We start from the raw sequence: 18,417 nt of genomic DNA on the forward strand, positions 1-18,417 counted from the left end.
TAGGATGAATGGGCATTGGCAGAGGATATATACTGGCAACTCACCATATCCTGTTGCACAGCATGCTCTACAACATGACATTTGTGACCTCAGTGCCTGTTTCACCACACGCACCATCTGGATTCTTCCCCCAGACAACATTTCTCAGCACTCCGCAGGTGGGAACTAGCACTGCAACATGTCCTTGGTTCTCGCCATCCACCTGGCCTTAATTTACGTTAACTTCTTCTGTCTCAGCTGTTCTTCACTGTAACTACTCTTTGCTTCACTCGGTTTTAGTTTTCTACATCTTTCACATTGTCTTTCCCGTCTATTTTTCACCCCCCCCCCCCCCCCCTCCCACTTCCGTTATGTATAATGCACTTAGCTTACTCACTCTTACTAACTCGTACATGATGTTTTAGTAGTAATCTCTGTCTAGCATATTATCCTGTCTTCCACCTTTAAGCTCTCAGGTTTTCAACTCTCATCCTACACAGTCCACAACAAGGGTCTAAAAGCTTGCCAATCACAACAGTCTGCCACCACTTGGAGAGTAGATTTTTTTTAACTATCCAGTTACATAATAATACCCAATATTCAAATTGATATATGCTTCAGTTAAGCTCTGTTTGAATTTTTTTTATAAATGCAGCTCCACTTGAATATATCAGTATTGTATTAATATATTTACAAAGAGCTATATACCATTTATGCATGTTACCTGCGCATTGAGCTGCAAACTTTTCTTCCAGATGATTATGTTCATTCTGCTGTTCCTCTAATTGTGCACCATAACTTATGTCTGCACCATCACTAATATTGTCTTCAAACACCTGAAATTGGAAAGGAATCTTTATGATAAATTGAAACTCAAAATAGCATCCCTTTACAATCAAACTGCAACTTCTGGCTTCTAACCTAAATATCTTTTAAACTTGTGTGGGTACTCTGCATTATATCACCCCTCCTTTTACTTTTGCCAAACTATTTTCCTTGCATCTAAAGGGACAACTGAAAATTTGTGCTATGTACAGGACTCAAAATTTGAAATCCACAGCAGATATTGTCCATGATCAAGTAAACCAGGAACATTGCTAATGTTAGGAAGAAGAAAACACTGCTGCTGCATAATAATCAAGCCAAAAGTGTAGGATCCCAGTTCCAGGAGAAGTTAGGCCCAGGCTATTTGGTCATTCACTTTTTTAAGCTGAATAAAGGGCTCAAATCAGGTGACAGAAGGCTTTGGGGTTTTATGTATGCATTTAGCTAAAGATGATCAGATACTAATAGTGGGCTGAGAACTGCTTGGCCAGGAACAGGGCATCTGACATAGGCCGTGACCTGAAAAAGACAGTCTCCTTCATTAGTGACACAAATATGCACACGGTTGAGATTTTCCAGTCCCACAATCGGCCTCACCTCAACAGAACCATATGGCGAGCTAATGGAGCTGATGACTTCTGATCGGGTGCACTCTGCACTGGAGCCAGTCTGCTTGGGAGTGTCACAAGACGGGGTACCACTGAGCATGCCCTGCACTTTAATAGGGTTGTGAAGGTAAGGCTGATGGAGCTAATTCATAAAAGCATAGAGGAAGCCTGGCAAAGTGTGGCTTGCAAGTCATTCTCCTCTAGCAATTGCTTCTCCCTCCAACTTGACTCACATCATACTGTCACAGCTCATCACAGCCACAATAGCCAATTGCAGGAATGACACAGTTGTTGTGCATTGTGAGCCCTCCTTATTCAACATACATAAATGTCATAAGACGTAAACTATTACAGCTCTGAATTTTATTTCTTTACGTGACATTACCTGGGTATGAATTTATTCCAATCTTCTCTTAGTCCATCTCCTCCTTCCACCCTCTCTCTGTCCATCTCCTCCTTCACCACCTCTCCTGTCCACCTCCTCCATCCTCTCTTTCTGTCCATCTATTCCACCCCCCCTCTATCCATCTGCTTCTCTCCCCTCTCTCTTGTCCATCTCCTCCTTCACCCCTCACCAAAACAGGGGTCTGGTGGCTCTTAATTCCACAGTATTTCTTTCCAGATCATAACTAATATGTGTACTGAATTTGAATGAAATTGTTCCAGCAGCTTAGCATATGCACATGTCAAACACATTTCACACATATGTAACATATTTCACACATATCTGTACACATATTTCACATGTACCTCTAGCAAATGTGGCAGTTCCATTTTCACACAGATCAACATCTATGAGGTCATAATTTCTGTAGTGTGTGTCTTACAACAGCTTGTTTTTGAAGGTGCATTCAGTGGCATATATGGATACTGTTTGTGAAATGTGATGTGAATAGAGCTACTAATAATGAAGTAATAAATTAAAATATCATACACGATGCTGCACTTTTTCACTCGTCTCAGTATTTGACGTCTTCTGAACAGTGTGTTATACTGTGATAAATTTTGCTGGTACATTCAATGGTACAAGTGAATACTGTTGACAAAATGTGTCGCAAATACAGTTAGTAGTAAGCAAGTAATAAATTAAAACATCTTGCTTCATGTGACAGTTTTACTGCATGAACAGTGAAAATGTAGTAAATGATAAACTTTTATCCTTTCATCATTTTGTGGGGATTTTAAGCGAGAAAAAGTTTCGTAAAGGCTTGTGAAGTTTGTTGCAAGTCACTAAGTGCTCTCAATCTCAAATACTGGATAACTAAAGTAAGGATATTCGCACATCATGAGCTTCAGTGCTTTTTCACTTCCACCCCCAAGCCTTTGGAAGGTAGGTGGTTGTTACTCCCAGAGTGATTCTTTGCAGGTAGTAAGTGTGTACCAAGTGTGGCTGAAATTGATCCAGTGGTTTACAGGAGATGTAGAACACACATACATACATACACTTTTATAATATGTGTGGATTTGTCTCAAACTCTTGTACTAATACTAGTAAGAAATTTAAATATTTAGGTTGGATTTATCTAACTTGGTCCTGATTAGCTCTAAAATATTGATTTCAATTTGTTTCATAGTGAAACAAAGCTGATGTTCCAATGACTCATTAGTTATTACATAGCACTGAGCAGGAGTAAAGTAGTTCACTGAAAAAAATGTTTGTTGATCCAAAAAGAGATTTTATTTTAAGAGCAAAGAAATTCTGCAAGTTTTGGGCCCCATCTTTGGCGTAACTTCAAAAATTGCATTATCTGTTCCTTTTTTGGATAGCACGAACAGATCATTTTGTAAACTGCACATTTATTCTTGAAGATTAGTTCTGAAACTTAAAACACTGACTTTCTTTGGATTATTAAAGAAAATAATTTCAGGCTCTAGAGATTTAACATCTTTAAAGCGACTATGAAAGACATTGAAGACTTCATCAATAATGGAAGTAAATCTTAAAAATTTTATTTCCATGTATTCTTGCTTCAGTTCACAGAAACCCAAGAAATGAAACAAATTTTTCTTGTTTACTTGCAATTTAAGCAACACAAGTTTACACTGGAATCCATTAATATCTGCAAACATATAAGAAATAATGCACTCCTTTCACTGCAATTCAAAAATCAAATTATTTAATTGATATGTAATTTTTTTTAGAAAAGTTAATTCTGATAAAAAAGTGAACCCAACAAAGTTCAGGTTGGAATGTCAGAGTATTATGAAAAGGATAGATCACTACTCACTGTAAAGATGCCATGTTGAGTTGCAGACACGTGCAATGAAAAAACTGCTACACACTGAGCTTTCGGTCAAGGTCTTCTTCAGGAAAGAAAACAAACACAAACAGAAACACACACACACACATGTTCATACAAGCAGGCACACCTCACGCATACATGACTATTACCTCTGATTGCTGAAGCCAGAACATAACTCTCACATTCAGTGAAAGCAGCAATCCAGAGTGGGGTGTGGAAGGGGGAGGGGTAGCAGGATTTTGTAAACGACAAATGTGTTGTTACTATAGCTCCCACCTGCAGTACCGAAAAGCTAGTGGTGGAAGGGAAGAACTGTATGGCATTGGTTGTGAAGCAGCCATTGAAATCAGGCATGTTATGTTCAGCAATATGTTGTGCCACAGAGTGGCCTATTTTTCTCTTTGCCACAGTTTGGCAGTGGCCATCCATGCTGGTGGACAGCTGGTTGGTAGACCTACCAATATAAAAAAGTTGTGCAATTATTGCAGCAGAGCTGGTATATGATATGGCTGCTTTCAGAGGTGGCCCAGGGGTAGGATAAGGCTGTGACAGGATTGGAACAGGAAGTGCTGGATAGTTGGGTTGGGCAGGTCTCTGCACTGGATCTTCCACAGGGATATGATCCTTGGAGAAAGGGGTTGGAACTGGGAGTGGCAGAGGGATGGACTAAGGTGTTGTTGAGGCCATGTGGGTGATGGAACACCACTTTAGGTGGGGTAGGAAGTATATCAGGTAGATGGCCCTCATTTCAGGCCAGGATAACAGATAATCAGAGCTCTGATGAAGGATGTAATCACCTATCCCAATCCAGGGTGGCATTGGGTGACAAAGAGGGGGCTCCTTTGTAGTTGGTTCTTGGTGGTGATGGAAGGATTGGGGGTGTGTGGGGATATGGCACAGGAAATCTATTTAAGTCTGGGGGATATTGCCTGTCTGTGAAAGCCTTCTGAGACGTTCAGCATACTGAGCAAGGAAGTTCTTATCATTGTAAATATACTGTCCATGATTGGTCAGGCTGTATGGGAAGGATTTTTTGGTGTGGAAGGAATGGCAGCTGTCGTAATCTACATCTACATTTACATCCATACTCCGCAAGCCACCTGACGATGTGTGGCGGAGGGTACCTTGAGTACCTCTATCGGTTCTCCCTTCTATTCCAGTCTCGTATTGTTCGTGGAAAGAAGGACTGTCGGTACGCTTCTGTGTGGGCTCTAATCTCTCTGATTTTATCCTCATGGTCTCTTCACGAGATATACGTAGGAGGGAGCAATATACTGCTTGACTCTTCGGTGGAGGTATGTTCTCGAAACTTTAACAAAAGCCCGTACCAAGCTACTGAGCGTCTCTCCTGCAGAGTCTTCCACTGGAGTTTATCTATCATCTCCGTAACGCTTTTGCGATTACTAAATGATCCTGTAACGAAGCGCGCTGCTCTCCGTTGGATCTTCTCTATCTCTTCTATCAACCCTACCTGGTACGGATCCCACACTGCTGAGCAGTATTCAAGCAGTGGGCGAACAAGCGTACTGTAACCTACTTCCTTTGTTTTCAGATTGCATTTCCTTAGGATTCTTCCAATGAATCTCAGTCTGCCATCTGCTTTACCGACAATCAACTTTATATGATCATTCCATTTTAAATCACTCCTAATGCGTACTCCCAGATAATTTATGGAATTAACCGCTTCCAGTTGCTGACCTGCTATTTCGTAGCTAAATGATAGGGGATCTATCTTTCTATGTATTCACAGCACATTACACTTGTTTACATTGAGATTCAATTGCCATTCCCTGCACCATGCGTCAATTCGCTGCAGATCCTCCTGCATTTCAGTACAATTTTCCATTGTTACAACCTCTTGATACACCACAGCATCATCTGCAAAAAGCCTCAGTGAACTTCCGATGTCATCCATAAGATCATTTATGTATATTGTGAATAGCAACAGTCCTATGACACTCCCCTGCGGCACACCCGAAATCACTCTTACTTCGGAAGACTTCTCTCCATTGAGAATGACATGCTGCGTTCTGTTATCTAGGAACTCTTCAATCCAATCACATAATTGGTCTGATAGTCCATATGCTCTTACTTTGTTCATTAAATGACTGTGGGGAACTGTATCGAACGCCTTCCGGAAGTGAAGAAACACGGCATCTACCTGTGAACCCGTGTATATGACCCTCTGAGTCTCGTGGACGAATAGCGCGAGCTGGGTTTCACACGACCGTCTTTTTCGAAACCCATGCTGATTCCTACAGAGTAGATTTCTAATCTCCAGAAAAGTCATTATACTCAAACATAATATGTGTTCCAAAATTCTACAACTGATCGACGTTAGAGATATAGGTCTATAATTCTGCACATCTGTTCGACGTCCCTTCTTGAAAACGGGGATGACCTGTGCCCTTTTCCAATCCTCTGGAATGCTACGCTCTTCTAGAGACCTACGGTACACCGCTGCAAGAAGGGGGCAAGTTCCTTCGCGTACTCTGTGTAAAATCGAACTGGTATCCCATCAGGTCCAGCGGCCTTTCCTCTTTTGAGTGATTTTAATTGTTTCTCTATCCCTCTGTCGTCTATTTCGATATCTACCCTTTTGCCATCTGTGCGACAATCTAGAGAAGGAACTACAGTGCAGTCTTCCTCTGTGAAACAGCTTTCGAAAAAGACATTTAGTATTTCAGCCTTTATTCTGTCATCCTCTGTTTCAGTACCATTTTGGTCACAGAGTGTCTGACATTTTGTTTTGATCCACCTACCGCTTTGACATAAGACCAAAATTTCTTAGGATTTTCTGCCAAGTCAGTAGATAGAACTTTACGTTCGATTTCATTGAACGTCTCTCGCATAGCCCTCCTCACACTACATTTCGCTTCACGTAATTTTTGTTTGTCTGCAAGGATTTGGCTAGGTTTATGTTTGCTATGAAGTTCCCTTTGCTTCCGCAGCAGTTTTCTAACTCGGTTGTTGTACCATGGTGGCTCTTTTCCATCTCTTACGATCTTGCTTGGTGCATACTCATCTAATGCATATTGTACGATGGTTTTGAACTTTGTCCACTCATCCTCAACACTATCTGTACTTGAGACAAAACTTTTGTGTTGAGCCGTCAGGTACTCTGTAATGTGCTTTTTGTCACTTTTGCTAAACAGAAAAATCTTCCTACCTTTTTTAATATTTCTATTTACGGCTGAAATCATTGATGCAGTAACCGCTTTATGATCGCTGATTCCCTGTTCTGCGTTAACTTTTTCAAATAGTTCAGGTCTGTTTGTCACCAGAAGGTCTAATATGTTATCGCCACGAGTCGGTTCTCTGTTTAACTGATCAAGGTAGTTTTCAGATAAAGCACTTAAAAAAATATCACTGGATTCTTTGTCCCTGCCACCCGTTATGAACGTTTGAGTCTCCCAGTCTATATCCAGCAAATTAAAATCTCCACCCAGAACTATAACATGGTGGGGAAATCTACTCGAAATATTTTCCAAATTATCCTTCAGGTGCTCAGCCACAGCAGCTGCTGAGCCAGGGGGCCTATAGAGACATCCAATTACCACGTCTGAGCCTGCTTTAACCATGACCTTCACCCAAATTATTTCACATTTCGGATCTCCGTCAATTTCCTTCGATACTATTGCACTTCTTATCGCTATAAACACGCCTCCCCCTTCACTGTCCAGCCTGTCTCTGTGGAATACATTCCAATCTGAGTTTAGGATTTCATTACTGTTTACGTCTGGTTTCAGCCAACTTTCTGTCCCTAGTACTGTATGGGTATTGTGACCGTTTATTAATGAGAGCAGTTCTGGGACTTTTCTATAGATGCTCCTGCAGTTTACTATTAGCACATTAATATTATTCCCTGTTGCATTTTGCCTACTCCTACCTTGCCGCGTCTCAGGAGGCGTCTTGTCGGACCTAGGGAGGGAATTCTCTAACCTAAAAAACCCACATGTGCACTCCACACGTACTCCGCTACTCTTGTAGCCACTCCCAGCGTGTAGTGCACGCCTGACCTATTCAGGGGGACCCTACATTTCTCCACCCGATAGCGGAGGTCGAGAAATTTGCACCCCAGATCTCCGCAGAATCGTCCGAGCCTCTGGTTTAAGCCTTCTACTTGGCTCCAAACCAGAGGACCGCGATCGGTTCTGGCAACGATACCACAAATAGTTAGCTCAGATTCCACCCTGCGAGCGAGGCTTCCCGCCCTCACCAATTCCACCAACCGCCTGTACGAACTGAGGATGACCTCTGAACCCAGATGGCAGGACTCATTGGTGCCGACTTGAGCAACAATTTGCAGTCGTGTGCACCCAGTGCTCTCTATCGCCGCCGGCAGGGCCTCCTCCACATCTCGGGTGAAACCCCCCGGCAAGCAGACAGAGTGAACACTGGCCTTCTTCCCCGACCTTTCCGCTATTTCCCTAAGGGGCTCCATCACCTGCCTAACGTTGGAGCTCCCAATAACTAATAAACCCCTCCACCCGTGTGCCTGCTCGGACCTTGCTGAAGGAGCGGCCACACGTCCACTCACAGGCAGAGCAGGCAATGCCACACGGCCAGCCTCCACATTGACCCTCCGCCTCGTGCGCCGCAAACGCTGCTGAACCCGCCACTCCCCTTGGGGAGAGGGCGGCCCAACCGCACCCGGTACCCGCGAAGATGTCTCGACAGCAGGGACAGTGGGTGAAGCATGTAACACCTGGGGTGTACCATGCGACACACCAGACTCCCCACTGCCGCTACACTCCGAGGCAGCAGCCTGAAGACGGCTGACCGCGGCCATCAATACGTTCAGCTGTTCACGAACAGTGGCCAGCTCCTCCTGTGTCCGTACACAGCAGTCACACATCCTATCCATGCTAAGAAATCAATTTACTGTAGAGAGTTAATCAACTTTTAACTAGGCTGCTAATTCACTAAAGGCGGCTGATTGTTGACTAAACTGTGGTTGCTAGACACTTCTTGTAGAAAATAACACTACCTGTCTCTGGACTGTATTGAAAACAAACACTAGCACTACTGGCACTATGGTTGACTAAAGGGACTCTCTCTGACTGTATTCAAAACAAACATGAAATCTATGGAACACTATTACTAGCACTCGGCAATTAAAGCTTCCTAAAAGCAAAAACACATGGAAGAAGAAGTGACAAGTAAGAAAAATACAGTTAATACTTAAATTAATGTAGCTCGCTGCACAGCTGACACGAAGCAGACGGCAGTTACAACAACATTGACACTACTGGCACTATGGCTGACTAAAGGGACTCTCTCTGACTGTATTCAAAACAAACACGAAATCTATGGAACACTATTACTAGCACTCAACAATTAAAGCTTCCTAAAAGCAAAAACACACGGAAGAAGAAGTGACAAGTAAGAAAAATACAGTTAATACTTAAATTAACGTAGCTCGCTGCACAGCAGACGTGAAGCAGACGGCAGTTACGACGACACCGGTACTATTGGTTGTTGGTGGATTTAATGTGGACAGAGGTGTGGATGGAGCCATCAGAGTGGAGGATCTCAACATCCAGGAAGGTAATATGCTGGAGTAAGGAAGACTATGTGATGTAGGTGGAAAAGAAGGTGTTGAGATTGTGAAGGTATGGGGACAGGGTGTCTTGGCCCTGAGTCTATCTGAAATAAAATCTTTCCCATCGCTTCCCTGGTGCCTTAATTAATTATGCATAAATTCTCTTTAGCCATAGTGTGACAAGATCTCCAAACAATACAGTACACTCCCAAAATAAACACTATTCAACCACCCACCCACCCACACACACACAAGTTTATTTGCAATATTAAAACTTAAAAGTCTGATTTTTTCCATAATGTAATCTTACAAACACTAATATGAACATAAAACATGTAGTTCAAATCACAAAGTCTGAGCATGTACTCACATCATTGCTAAGTTCTTTGTTGATGGCTGGTGTAGGTGGTGGTGCATCAGCACTTGTGCTCTCTGAAGACAATTTTGCCAGATTGGCCGCCATAGCTTCCTTGTCACGCTGTCGCACAATAGCTTCAACTGCTAGCCACTCTGACATTGTTGTTTCATACATCTGACGTGTATGACGGTCCAGCTCATTACGTGTCTCCTCTGTACTACCAAATTCATAGTGTCCCAAAAGATACGGCCATACCTGAAAGAATTTTTTAAAAAGTATCTTTCTAATTTTCTGTGACAAGTTTGGACTCCAAAGCAGTAAAAATACTATGAACAAATGATACCCAAACACCTTTCATGGCCTTTATCATGATGTCCAGTTTCTGAACTCTACAATTGGTTGACAATATCATAATTTCAATTAATTGTTTTAAACAGCAAAAAGTTCACAAACATACGCAGGGTATCCATAAAAGAATGACTGAGATATACATTTCAACAGTATTTACTGTGAGTATTGTAGAGTGTTGATACAAGGTCACTGTTAGAGAGTAACTCAAACAGTTTTAGATAAGCGCATGTGTGCGAGTACTGCTAAGTCATTTTCCTGCTTGCAGTGCCACAAATTCCAAATACACAAATTCCAAATACACAAAATGGTGACTCCTGAGTGTAAAGCATTTTGTGTTCTGCAGTTAGCTAGGAGTGAATCTGTAACTTCAGTTCCATGTGCATTTTGTTTAAAGTTTAACTGTGATGCCCCATGTGGCAAAATCATCCAGTAATGGTATAGCTTGTATGGAAAGCAATTCTTGAACTTCAGTTGCCAAAGACAACAGCATGGAAAGGTCTAAGAAATCATTTACACATGTGTCTGTACCAGTTACAGTCAGTACATGCTGTAAAGCCTGATGACTGTGGTGTATATTGTAACCTTGTAAGTGAAGTGTTGCACTGGAAAGGTGACTTCCTCGATCATGTGGTGTTCAGCTATGAGGTACTTTCCATCTAAGTGGGAAGGTAAATAAATACTCACAGTCTTAATATCTGGCAGTCAGAGCATCCTCATGAACTTGTACAATATCAAAGAGGTTCCCAAAATTAATTATTTTTTGTGCTGTGTCCTGACATCATGTGTAAGGATTATATTTTTTCAGAAACGAAACTGCCATTAACAGGGTGGCCTAATCTGGATACGTAACAAGAACCGCTCTTTTCCTAATTAGAAGGAGTATGTGAAAACTTTATTTGGCAACAAAATGGAGCCCCTCCCCATTTGCATTACTTTGTGTGAGAGTGGTTGAACATTGAAGACCATGACCGTTGGATTGGTCATAATGATCAATGCAACAGGCCTCTTTTCTGCTGGCTCCCATATTCACCTGAGCTCCTGCCATGTGATTTTTTCCTTTCCAGCTTTATAAAAGATTGTATCTACATTCCGCCACTATCTAATGACTTGCCAGCATTGAAACACAGAACTGAAAAGGCTACAGCTATTTCTATTGCTTACTCAGGAATTGTTAACCAAAGTGTGGGAAGAATTGGATAAGGCTGAATGTAAGCCATATAAATAAAGGTGCACATATTGAAAATTTTTAAAGAAAACTAGGTTAGTTTACCTTCAATTTGATGTAAGATATGTTATAAACAGTCTAAATTAAACTTTTATAATGTACCACTGAAACTTTTTATGAACACCCCATACAATAGCGTATGTGCAATAACTAATTAAAAGTCACTTAAATTACAGTGTAATTTCAAGCCACTGAAAAGTGAAATGTGTTTGTCAGACATCTGAGGAGCAGTCAAAGATTTAATTATCACCTAGAGAAATAAAGTTATGCAATTATTTTTTTATAGCAAGTAAATTTCTGCAACTGTCAGTATACATTGAACCCCCCCCCCCCCCCCCACACACACACACACACACACACACACACACACACACACACACACACCACAGTACCATAGCAAATTGCTAGACGAGCCAAAACTAAATGGCACAGCCCTTTGATAAAATGATGTATTGAGGGGAAATGTGCTGCAACAAGCTATGCCAAGTCAGAGGAAGTGTACAGCAACAATTAATCATCAGAACAATGATGCTGAGTGTTTCTTGTACTGCCATGGTGGGCTGCTAACTGAATATGCTCATAAGAGGCAAACTGTCACAGTTAAATACTGCAGAAATCTTCAGACAAGCTTAGGAGGGTGTTGAAAAGAATGTCATGGAAAGCTATTCAAGAGTGTGTTTTTGCTCCACAACAATCTAGTTCATTTTGCACAGGATACAGTCACACACGCTACTTCTCTGGGCTATCAGATTTTGCATAACCAATGCCTACTATTTCTTTCTTCTGATGAAGAAACCATTGCATAGTAGGCATTTGCAGAGTGACGAGATGACTTTTGAGGTGGAAAGTTTCCTGAACAGCTGAGAAGCAAATTTCTATTACCATGGTGGGCTCTGCCAAGTCACCCTTTGTTGGAAAAATGTGTCACATTGAAAGATGAATACATAGAGAACAACTAACACCACCACCAAGTCTCATGGTGGTTGCTTGACTTTTCCACATACACTAAAAATTTCACTTTCATAACAGCACAAACTCGATGAATTATTGAACATGCAACAGAGGACAAATCAGCTAAAACACGCAGGTAAATGCTTCTGTACACTGGTCTGTCAAAAAGTTTCAAATATGTACTAATTTTAATGTACCCATTGTGGTCTGTAATTTTTCAGACTAAGGCTTTAACAAAGTCAAAACAAAAGGTACTACTTATTTGCTGAAGATAGGATACATACAGAGTGTTACAGTGCTCACATGGGGACTGTACGAACTTCCCATCACCAATTTGAATCATACTGACAGGCTGTGTAGACAATGACTAGGACTTCAACATACGCAACATGAAGACACAATTCTCAACTGTTTTTGGGAAGATCGTGTTTGAAACTTTTGGGCATGTACTCTGTACAGTCACAAATAATGAAACAGACTGCAGCCAAGCGAGTAAGCTTGTAGTTTCATAAGATGAGGTCTCTGGACTGAATCTCACTGCTGGTACTTCTTTCCATTCACATGTAATTCTAACAACAGATTTATTATGACTGTGTAGTTATCAACATTTAAAGATTCCTGTATTATTTACATAATATTTATCCCATAAAAATGAGAAAAAACTTTTTTGTAAGCTGATAAGATGTTTTTGGATACATGAAAACTTCCAATCAAATCATTATAGTCATTTCATTTATATTTTCGTATCTACATTTGTGACAAGAACTTATGTAATATGTAACTGACGGAGCACTGCATGAATCAGGATGATATTGGTTGTACATGCATGACTTTCCAATGTGTGTGTTTCAAAACAAAGGGAAACAGGTACGAAGGGATGCAAGTGGTTCGCAGTTGTCAGTGTGTCTTCAATTACTAGCACAGGTCCCATGCAATTGCAGGAGATTGTCCCCCATAGAAGAATACTGCTCCCACCAGCCTGCATTCATGGCATGGTGGATATTTCAAGCTGCCATTCACCTCAGTGACAGAGTTGGTGGAGACGACCATCAACCTAGCGTAGCAAAAATGTGACTCACCCCAAGGGCCAACAGGTTTTCATTGATCAATGGTTGAATCCCAATAGTCTTATTCCCACTGCAATCATAACTGACATGTCATTGGGTCAGCATGTGAACATGTAGAGGTGGACAGCTGTGGAAGTCCAAGTTCAACAATGTACGATGAACTTTGTGCTCCGAAACACATGTGCATGCACCAGGATTTTGCTCTTTTGGTACAGATGCCACAGTTCACCATCTATCCTACTTTACAGAGCAGACAAGCCTCCAAACCACAAATTCTGTAAAGAGTTATGGATGTCCAATCATTTAGCTCATAGTGGTAGTTCCACTGTACTTCTACCTCCTCCCGTCGATGCTCACAACTGTAGCACATGAACATTTGGCCAGCTACGCTGTTTTCAAGATACTCGTTCATGGGCTCTGCATAATAATAATAATCTGCCCTTTGTCAAAGTCACTTATCTCAATGGATTTCCCCATTTGTTGCACATATCTTCATTAGGGTGACCCCCATCTATGTCTGCTCAGCTTACATACGTTTGTTACCACGTCACATACCCACAATGGCACCACGAGGCATCAAATGTCACAGTTGGCAGTGGTCATAATGTTTTTGCTTCCCAGTAAAAAAATAAATGTTGCAAGGCTGCACCAGCGGAGTACATTTAGGAGGGATTTCTTTAATACTGCACACTGGCAGCATAATGTGGGAATTAAAAAAACAGTGCCGGTAGTTAGATTCAATCCATGGACCTCGCACTTATGAAACTGTTTCTTTGCTTAGCTGCACACTCTTTCAATGCTAGCAACCATGCCAGGTATACAACAGACCTACAATTTTTAAACTAGTCCTAGTCATTCCCTACACACCTTGTCAAAATGATATAATGATGAGGAGAGGTTCACATGGTCTCCTTGTCATTGTGAGCTTTCAAACTCCTTATGGTCACAGAAAAGTGTTTCTCCACAATTGATTAGCTTTTAAAACATCCTGGCACATTAAAACTGTGTGCTGGACCAGGACACAAACCTGGGACCTCTGCCTTTTGCGGGCAAGTGCCCTACTGATTGAGTTATGCAAGCACGACTCAAGACCCACCCTCACAGCTTTATTACCAGCAGTAACTCATCTCTTACATTGCTAACTAAACAGGTCTGCAGCAAACCTTGCGGGACTGGCACTCCGAAAAGTAAAGGTATCACAAAGACATGTCTTAGCCACAGCTGGGGGATTGTTTTAAGGATGATTTAAGTTTGTGGGTCACAGCATTCTGGATTTCCTAAATTGAGACAAATTTTGAACCCTTAAGTTGTATTTTCAGTTTTGGGAACAGAAAATAGACCAACAGTTATGAATGTGGTGAATATGGTGGATAGTATAACATTAACAACTGTGTATCAGTGAAGAACTGATGATTTCCTGCAGTCAAATGGTTTGGGGCATTATTGTGCAATGAGGGTAGTAGGAGGAGTGCAGGTATGGGGGTGGAGGGGAGAAGAACAAGAAATAGCATCAGAGGTTAAAAGACCTGACACCAAAATCGTTATGTAGTAGCAAGTATGTTTTATCAGGAAACAAATTCTCTATGAAGGACACCATTGGAATTGAAACATACTATCTACACTGTCTTCATATTTCATTCTAGAAAACTTAGTTTTTTACATGTCTGTTCAGAAATGTAAAATTGAGTGCTTTTCAATTAAAAAAACATGGTACCCTATGACAATAATGTCAATGAATCACAAATGGAATCAGTCGACTTGTACAAATATCTGGATGTAACCATTAACAATGTAGGAAAAGACAAATTGCTACTTACCATAAAGAAGACAAGTTAAGTTGCAGACAGGCACAATTAAAATATATTTACATAAAGCTTCTGACCACAGCCTTCATCAGCAAAAGAGAATCACACACCATTCATACACAAAAGCAAGCACACTTCATGCACACATGACCACCAACTCCAGCATCTCGGGCCAGAATGCAACTTTCACATGGGTTGCACGCAGCAATTTGAAGAGGGTGTGGAAGGGGAAGGTATAACAGGGTACAAGTGGGGAAAGGAAGATAGATGCTGTCTGGTGGAGGGTGTAGGGACTAGAATGCCAAAGCCATAGTGTCAGGAGGTTGTGGGACAGGGAGGTGGGGAAAAAAGGAGAGGGGTGGGGAAAGATCGGTGGGTGTTTTGGGAGAGGTGGCAAATAAACAGTGTGGGAGATGAGAATGGGGTAGAGATGATAGGACAGAGGGGATGCAAAATGTTGGGTGGAGGGTGTGAGGACAGTATATTACTGTACGTTGAGGAGGGGACAGTTACAGGAGCGGAGAATGTGTTGCAAGTATAACTTCTAACTGCACTGTTCAGTAAGCTGGTGGTAGAGGAAAGGATCCAGATTGCTCGGGTAGTCAGGTAGCCACTGAAATCAAATGTGTTATGTTCAGCTGCATGTTGTGTCACAGGGTGGTATACTTTGCTATTGGACACAGTTCTGCGGTGGCCGTTCACCATGATGGACAGCTGGTTGGTAGTCATGTTGTTGTTGTGGTCTTCAGTCCAGAGACTGGTTTGATGCAGCTCTCCATGCTACTCTATCCTGTGCAAGCTTCTTCATCTCCAAGTACCTCCTGCAACCTACATCCTTCGGTATCTGCTTAGTGTATTCACCTCTTGGTCTTCCTCTACGATTTTTGCCCTCCATGCTGCCCTCCAATACTAAATTGGTGATCCCTTGATGCCTCAGAACATGCCGCACCAAATGATCCCTTCTTCTAGTCAAGTTGTGTGACAAATTGATGTTCTCTCCAATTCTGTTCAGTACCTCCTCATTAGTTACTGATCTACACAACTCATCTTCAGCATTCTTCTGTAGCACCACATTTCGAAAGCTTCTATTCTCTTCTTGTCTAAACTATTTATCGTCCATGTTTCACTTCCATACATGGCTACACTCCATACAAGTACTTTCAGAAAAGACTTCCTGACATTTCAATCTATAATCGATGTTAACAATTATCTTCTTCAGAAACACTTTCCTTGCCATTGCCAGTCTACATTTTATATCCTCTCTACTTCAACCATCATCAGTCATTTTGCATCCCAAACAGCAAAACTCATTTACTTCTTTACATGTCTCATTTCCTTATCTAATTCCCTCAGCATCACCTGATTTAATGCGACTACATTCCATTATCCTCATTTTGCTTTTGTTGATGTTCATCTTATATCCTCCTTTCAAGACACTGTCCATGCCACTCAACTGATCTTCCAGGTCTTTTGCTGTCTCCGACAGAATTACACTGTTAGATTAGATTAGATTAGATTAATACTAGTTCCATGGATCATGAATACGATATTTCGTAATGATGTGGAACGAGTCAAATTTTCCAATACATGACATAATTAAGTTAATTTAACAACATACTTAAGTTAATATAACAACTTTTTCATTTTTGTGTTTTTTTATTTTTATTTTTTATTTTTTTAATTTTTTTTTATTTATATCTAAAAATTCCTCTATGGAGTAGAAGGAGTTGTCATTCAGAAATTCTTTTAATTTCTTCTTAAATACTTGTTGGTTATCTGTCAGACTTTTGATACTATTTGGTAAGTGACCAAAGACTTTAGTGCCAGTATAATTCACCCCTTTCTGTGCCAAAGTTAGATTTAATCTTGAATAGTGAAGATCATCCTTTCTCCTAGTATTGTAGTCATGCACACTGCTATTACTTTTGAATTGGGTTTGGTTGTTAATAACAAATTTCATAAGAGAGTATATATACTGAGAAGCTACTGTGAATATCCCTAGATCCTTAAATAAATGTCTGCAGGATGATCTTGGGTGGACTCCAGCTATTATTCTGATTACATGCTTTTGTGCAATAAATACTTTATTCCTCAGTGATGAATTACCCCAAAATATTATGCCATATGAAAGCAACGAGTGAAAATAGGCGTAGTAAGCTAATTTACTAAGATGTTTATCACCAAAATTTGCAATGACCCTTATTGCATAAGTAGCTGAACTCAAACGTTTCAGCAGATCATCAATGTGTTTCTTCCAATTTGATCTGTCATCAATGGACACACCTAAAAATTTGGAATATTCTACCTTAGCTATATGCTTCTGATTAAGGTCTATATTTATTAATGGTGTCATACCATTCACTGTACGGAACTGTATGTACTGTGTCTTATCAAAATTCAGTGAGAGTCCGTTTACAAGGAACCACTTAGTAATTTTCTGAAAGACAGTATTGACAATTTCATCAGTTAATTCTTGTTTGTCAGGTGTGATTACTATACTTGTATCATCAGCAAAGAGAACTAACTTTGCCTCTTCATGAATATAGAATGGCAAGTCATTAATATATATTAAGAACAGCAAAGGACCCAAGACTGACCCTTGTGGAACCCCATTCTTGATAGTTCCCCAGTTTGAGGAATGTGCTGATCTTTGCATATTATGAGAACTACTTATTTCAACTTTCTGCACTCTTCCAGTTAGGTACGAATTAAACCATTTGTGCACTGTCCCACTCATGCCACAATACTTGAGCTTGTCTAGCAGAATTTCATGATTTACACAATCAAAAGCCTTTGAGAGATCACAAAAAATCCCAATGGGTGATGTTCGGTTATTCAGATCATTCAAAATTTGATTGGTGAAAGCATATATGGCATTTTCTGTTGAAAAACCTTTCTGGAAACCAAACTGACATTTTGTTAGTACTTCCTTGTTACAGATATGTGAAGCTACTCTTGAATACATTACTTTCTCAAAAATTTTGGATAAAGCTGTTAGAAGGGAGATTGGACGGTAATTGTTGACATCAGATCTATCCCCCTTTTTATGCAGAGGTAAAACAATAGCATATTTCAGTCTATCAGGGAAAAATGCCCTGTTCCAGAGAGCTATTACACAGGTGGCTGAGAATCTTACTTATCTGTTGAGAACAAGCTTTCAGTATTTTGCTGGAAATGCCATCAATTCCATGTGAGTTTTTGCTTCTAAGCAAGTTTATTATTTTCCTAATTTCAGAGGGAGAAATGGGTGAGATTTCAATTGTATCAAATTGCATAGGTATGGCCTCTTCCATTAACAGCCTAGCATCTTCTAATGAACACCTGGATCCAACTATATCCACAACATTTAGAAAATGATTATTAAAAATATTTTCCAACTTCTGACTTTTTGTTCGTAAAGTTTTCATTCAATTTGATGGTAATACTGTCTTCCTGTGCTCTTGGTTGACCTGTTTCTCTT

The 18,417-nt window shown here is 40.7% G+C and overlaps 1 protein-coding gene across 1 annotated transcript in view; it reads right to left on the reverse strand.

The window, feature by feature from the left end:
- LOC126100186 (small G protein signaling modulator 1-like) overlaps positions 1-18,417 on the reverse strand; it is a 292,492-nt gene that overhangs the window by 112,861 nt on the left and 161,214 nt on the right. The window contains exons 16-17 of the mRNA XM_049910745.1: positions 9,571-9,813; positions 704-815 (exon numbers count right to left, since the gene is read on the reverse strand). Coding sequence (XP_049766702.1) covers positions 704-815; positions 9,571-9,813 — 355 coding nt within the window. The remainder of the gene's footprint in view (positions 1-703; positions 816-9,570; positions 9,814-18,417) is intronic.

This window comes from Schistocerca cancellata, chromosome 9, assembly GCF_023864275.1.
Source record: "Schistocerca cancellata isolate TAMUIC-IGC-003103 chromosome 9, iqSchCanc2.1, whole genome shotgun sequence".
NCBI classification, from domain to species: Eukaryota; Metazoa; Arthropoda; class Insecta; order Orthoptera; family Acrididae; genus Schistocerca; species Schistocerca cancellata.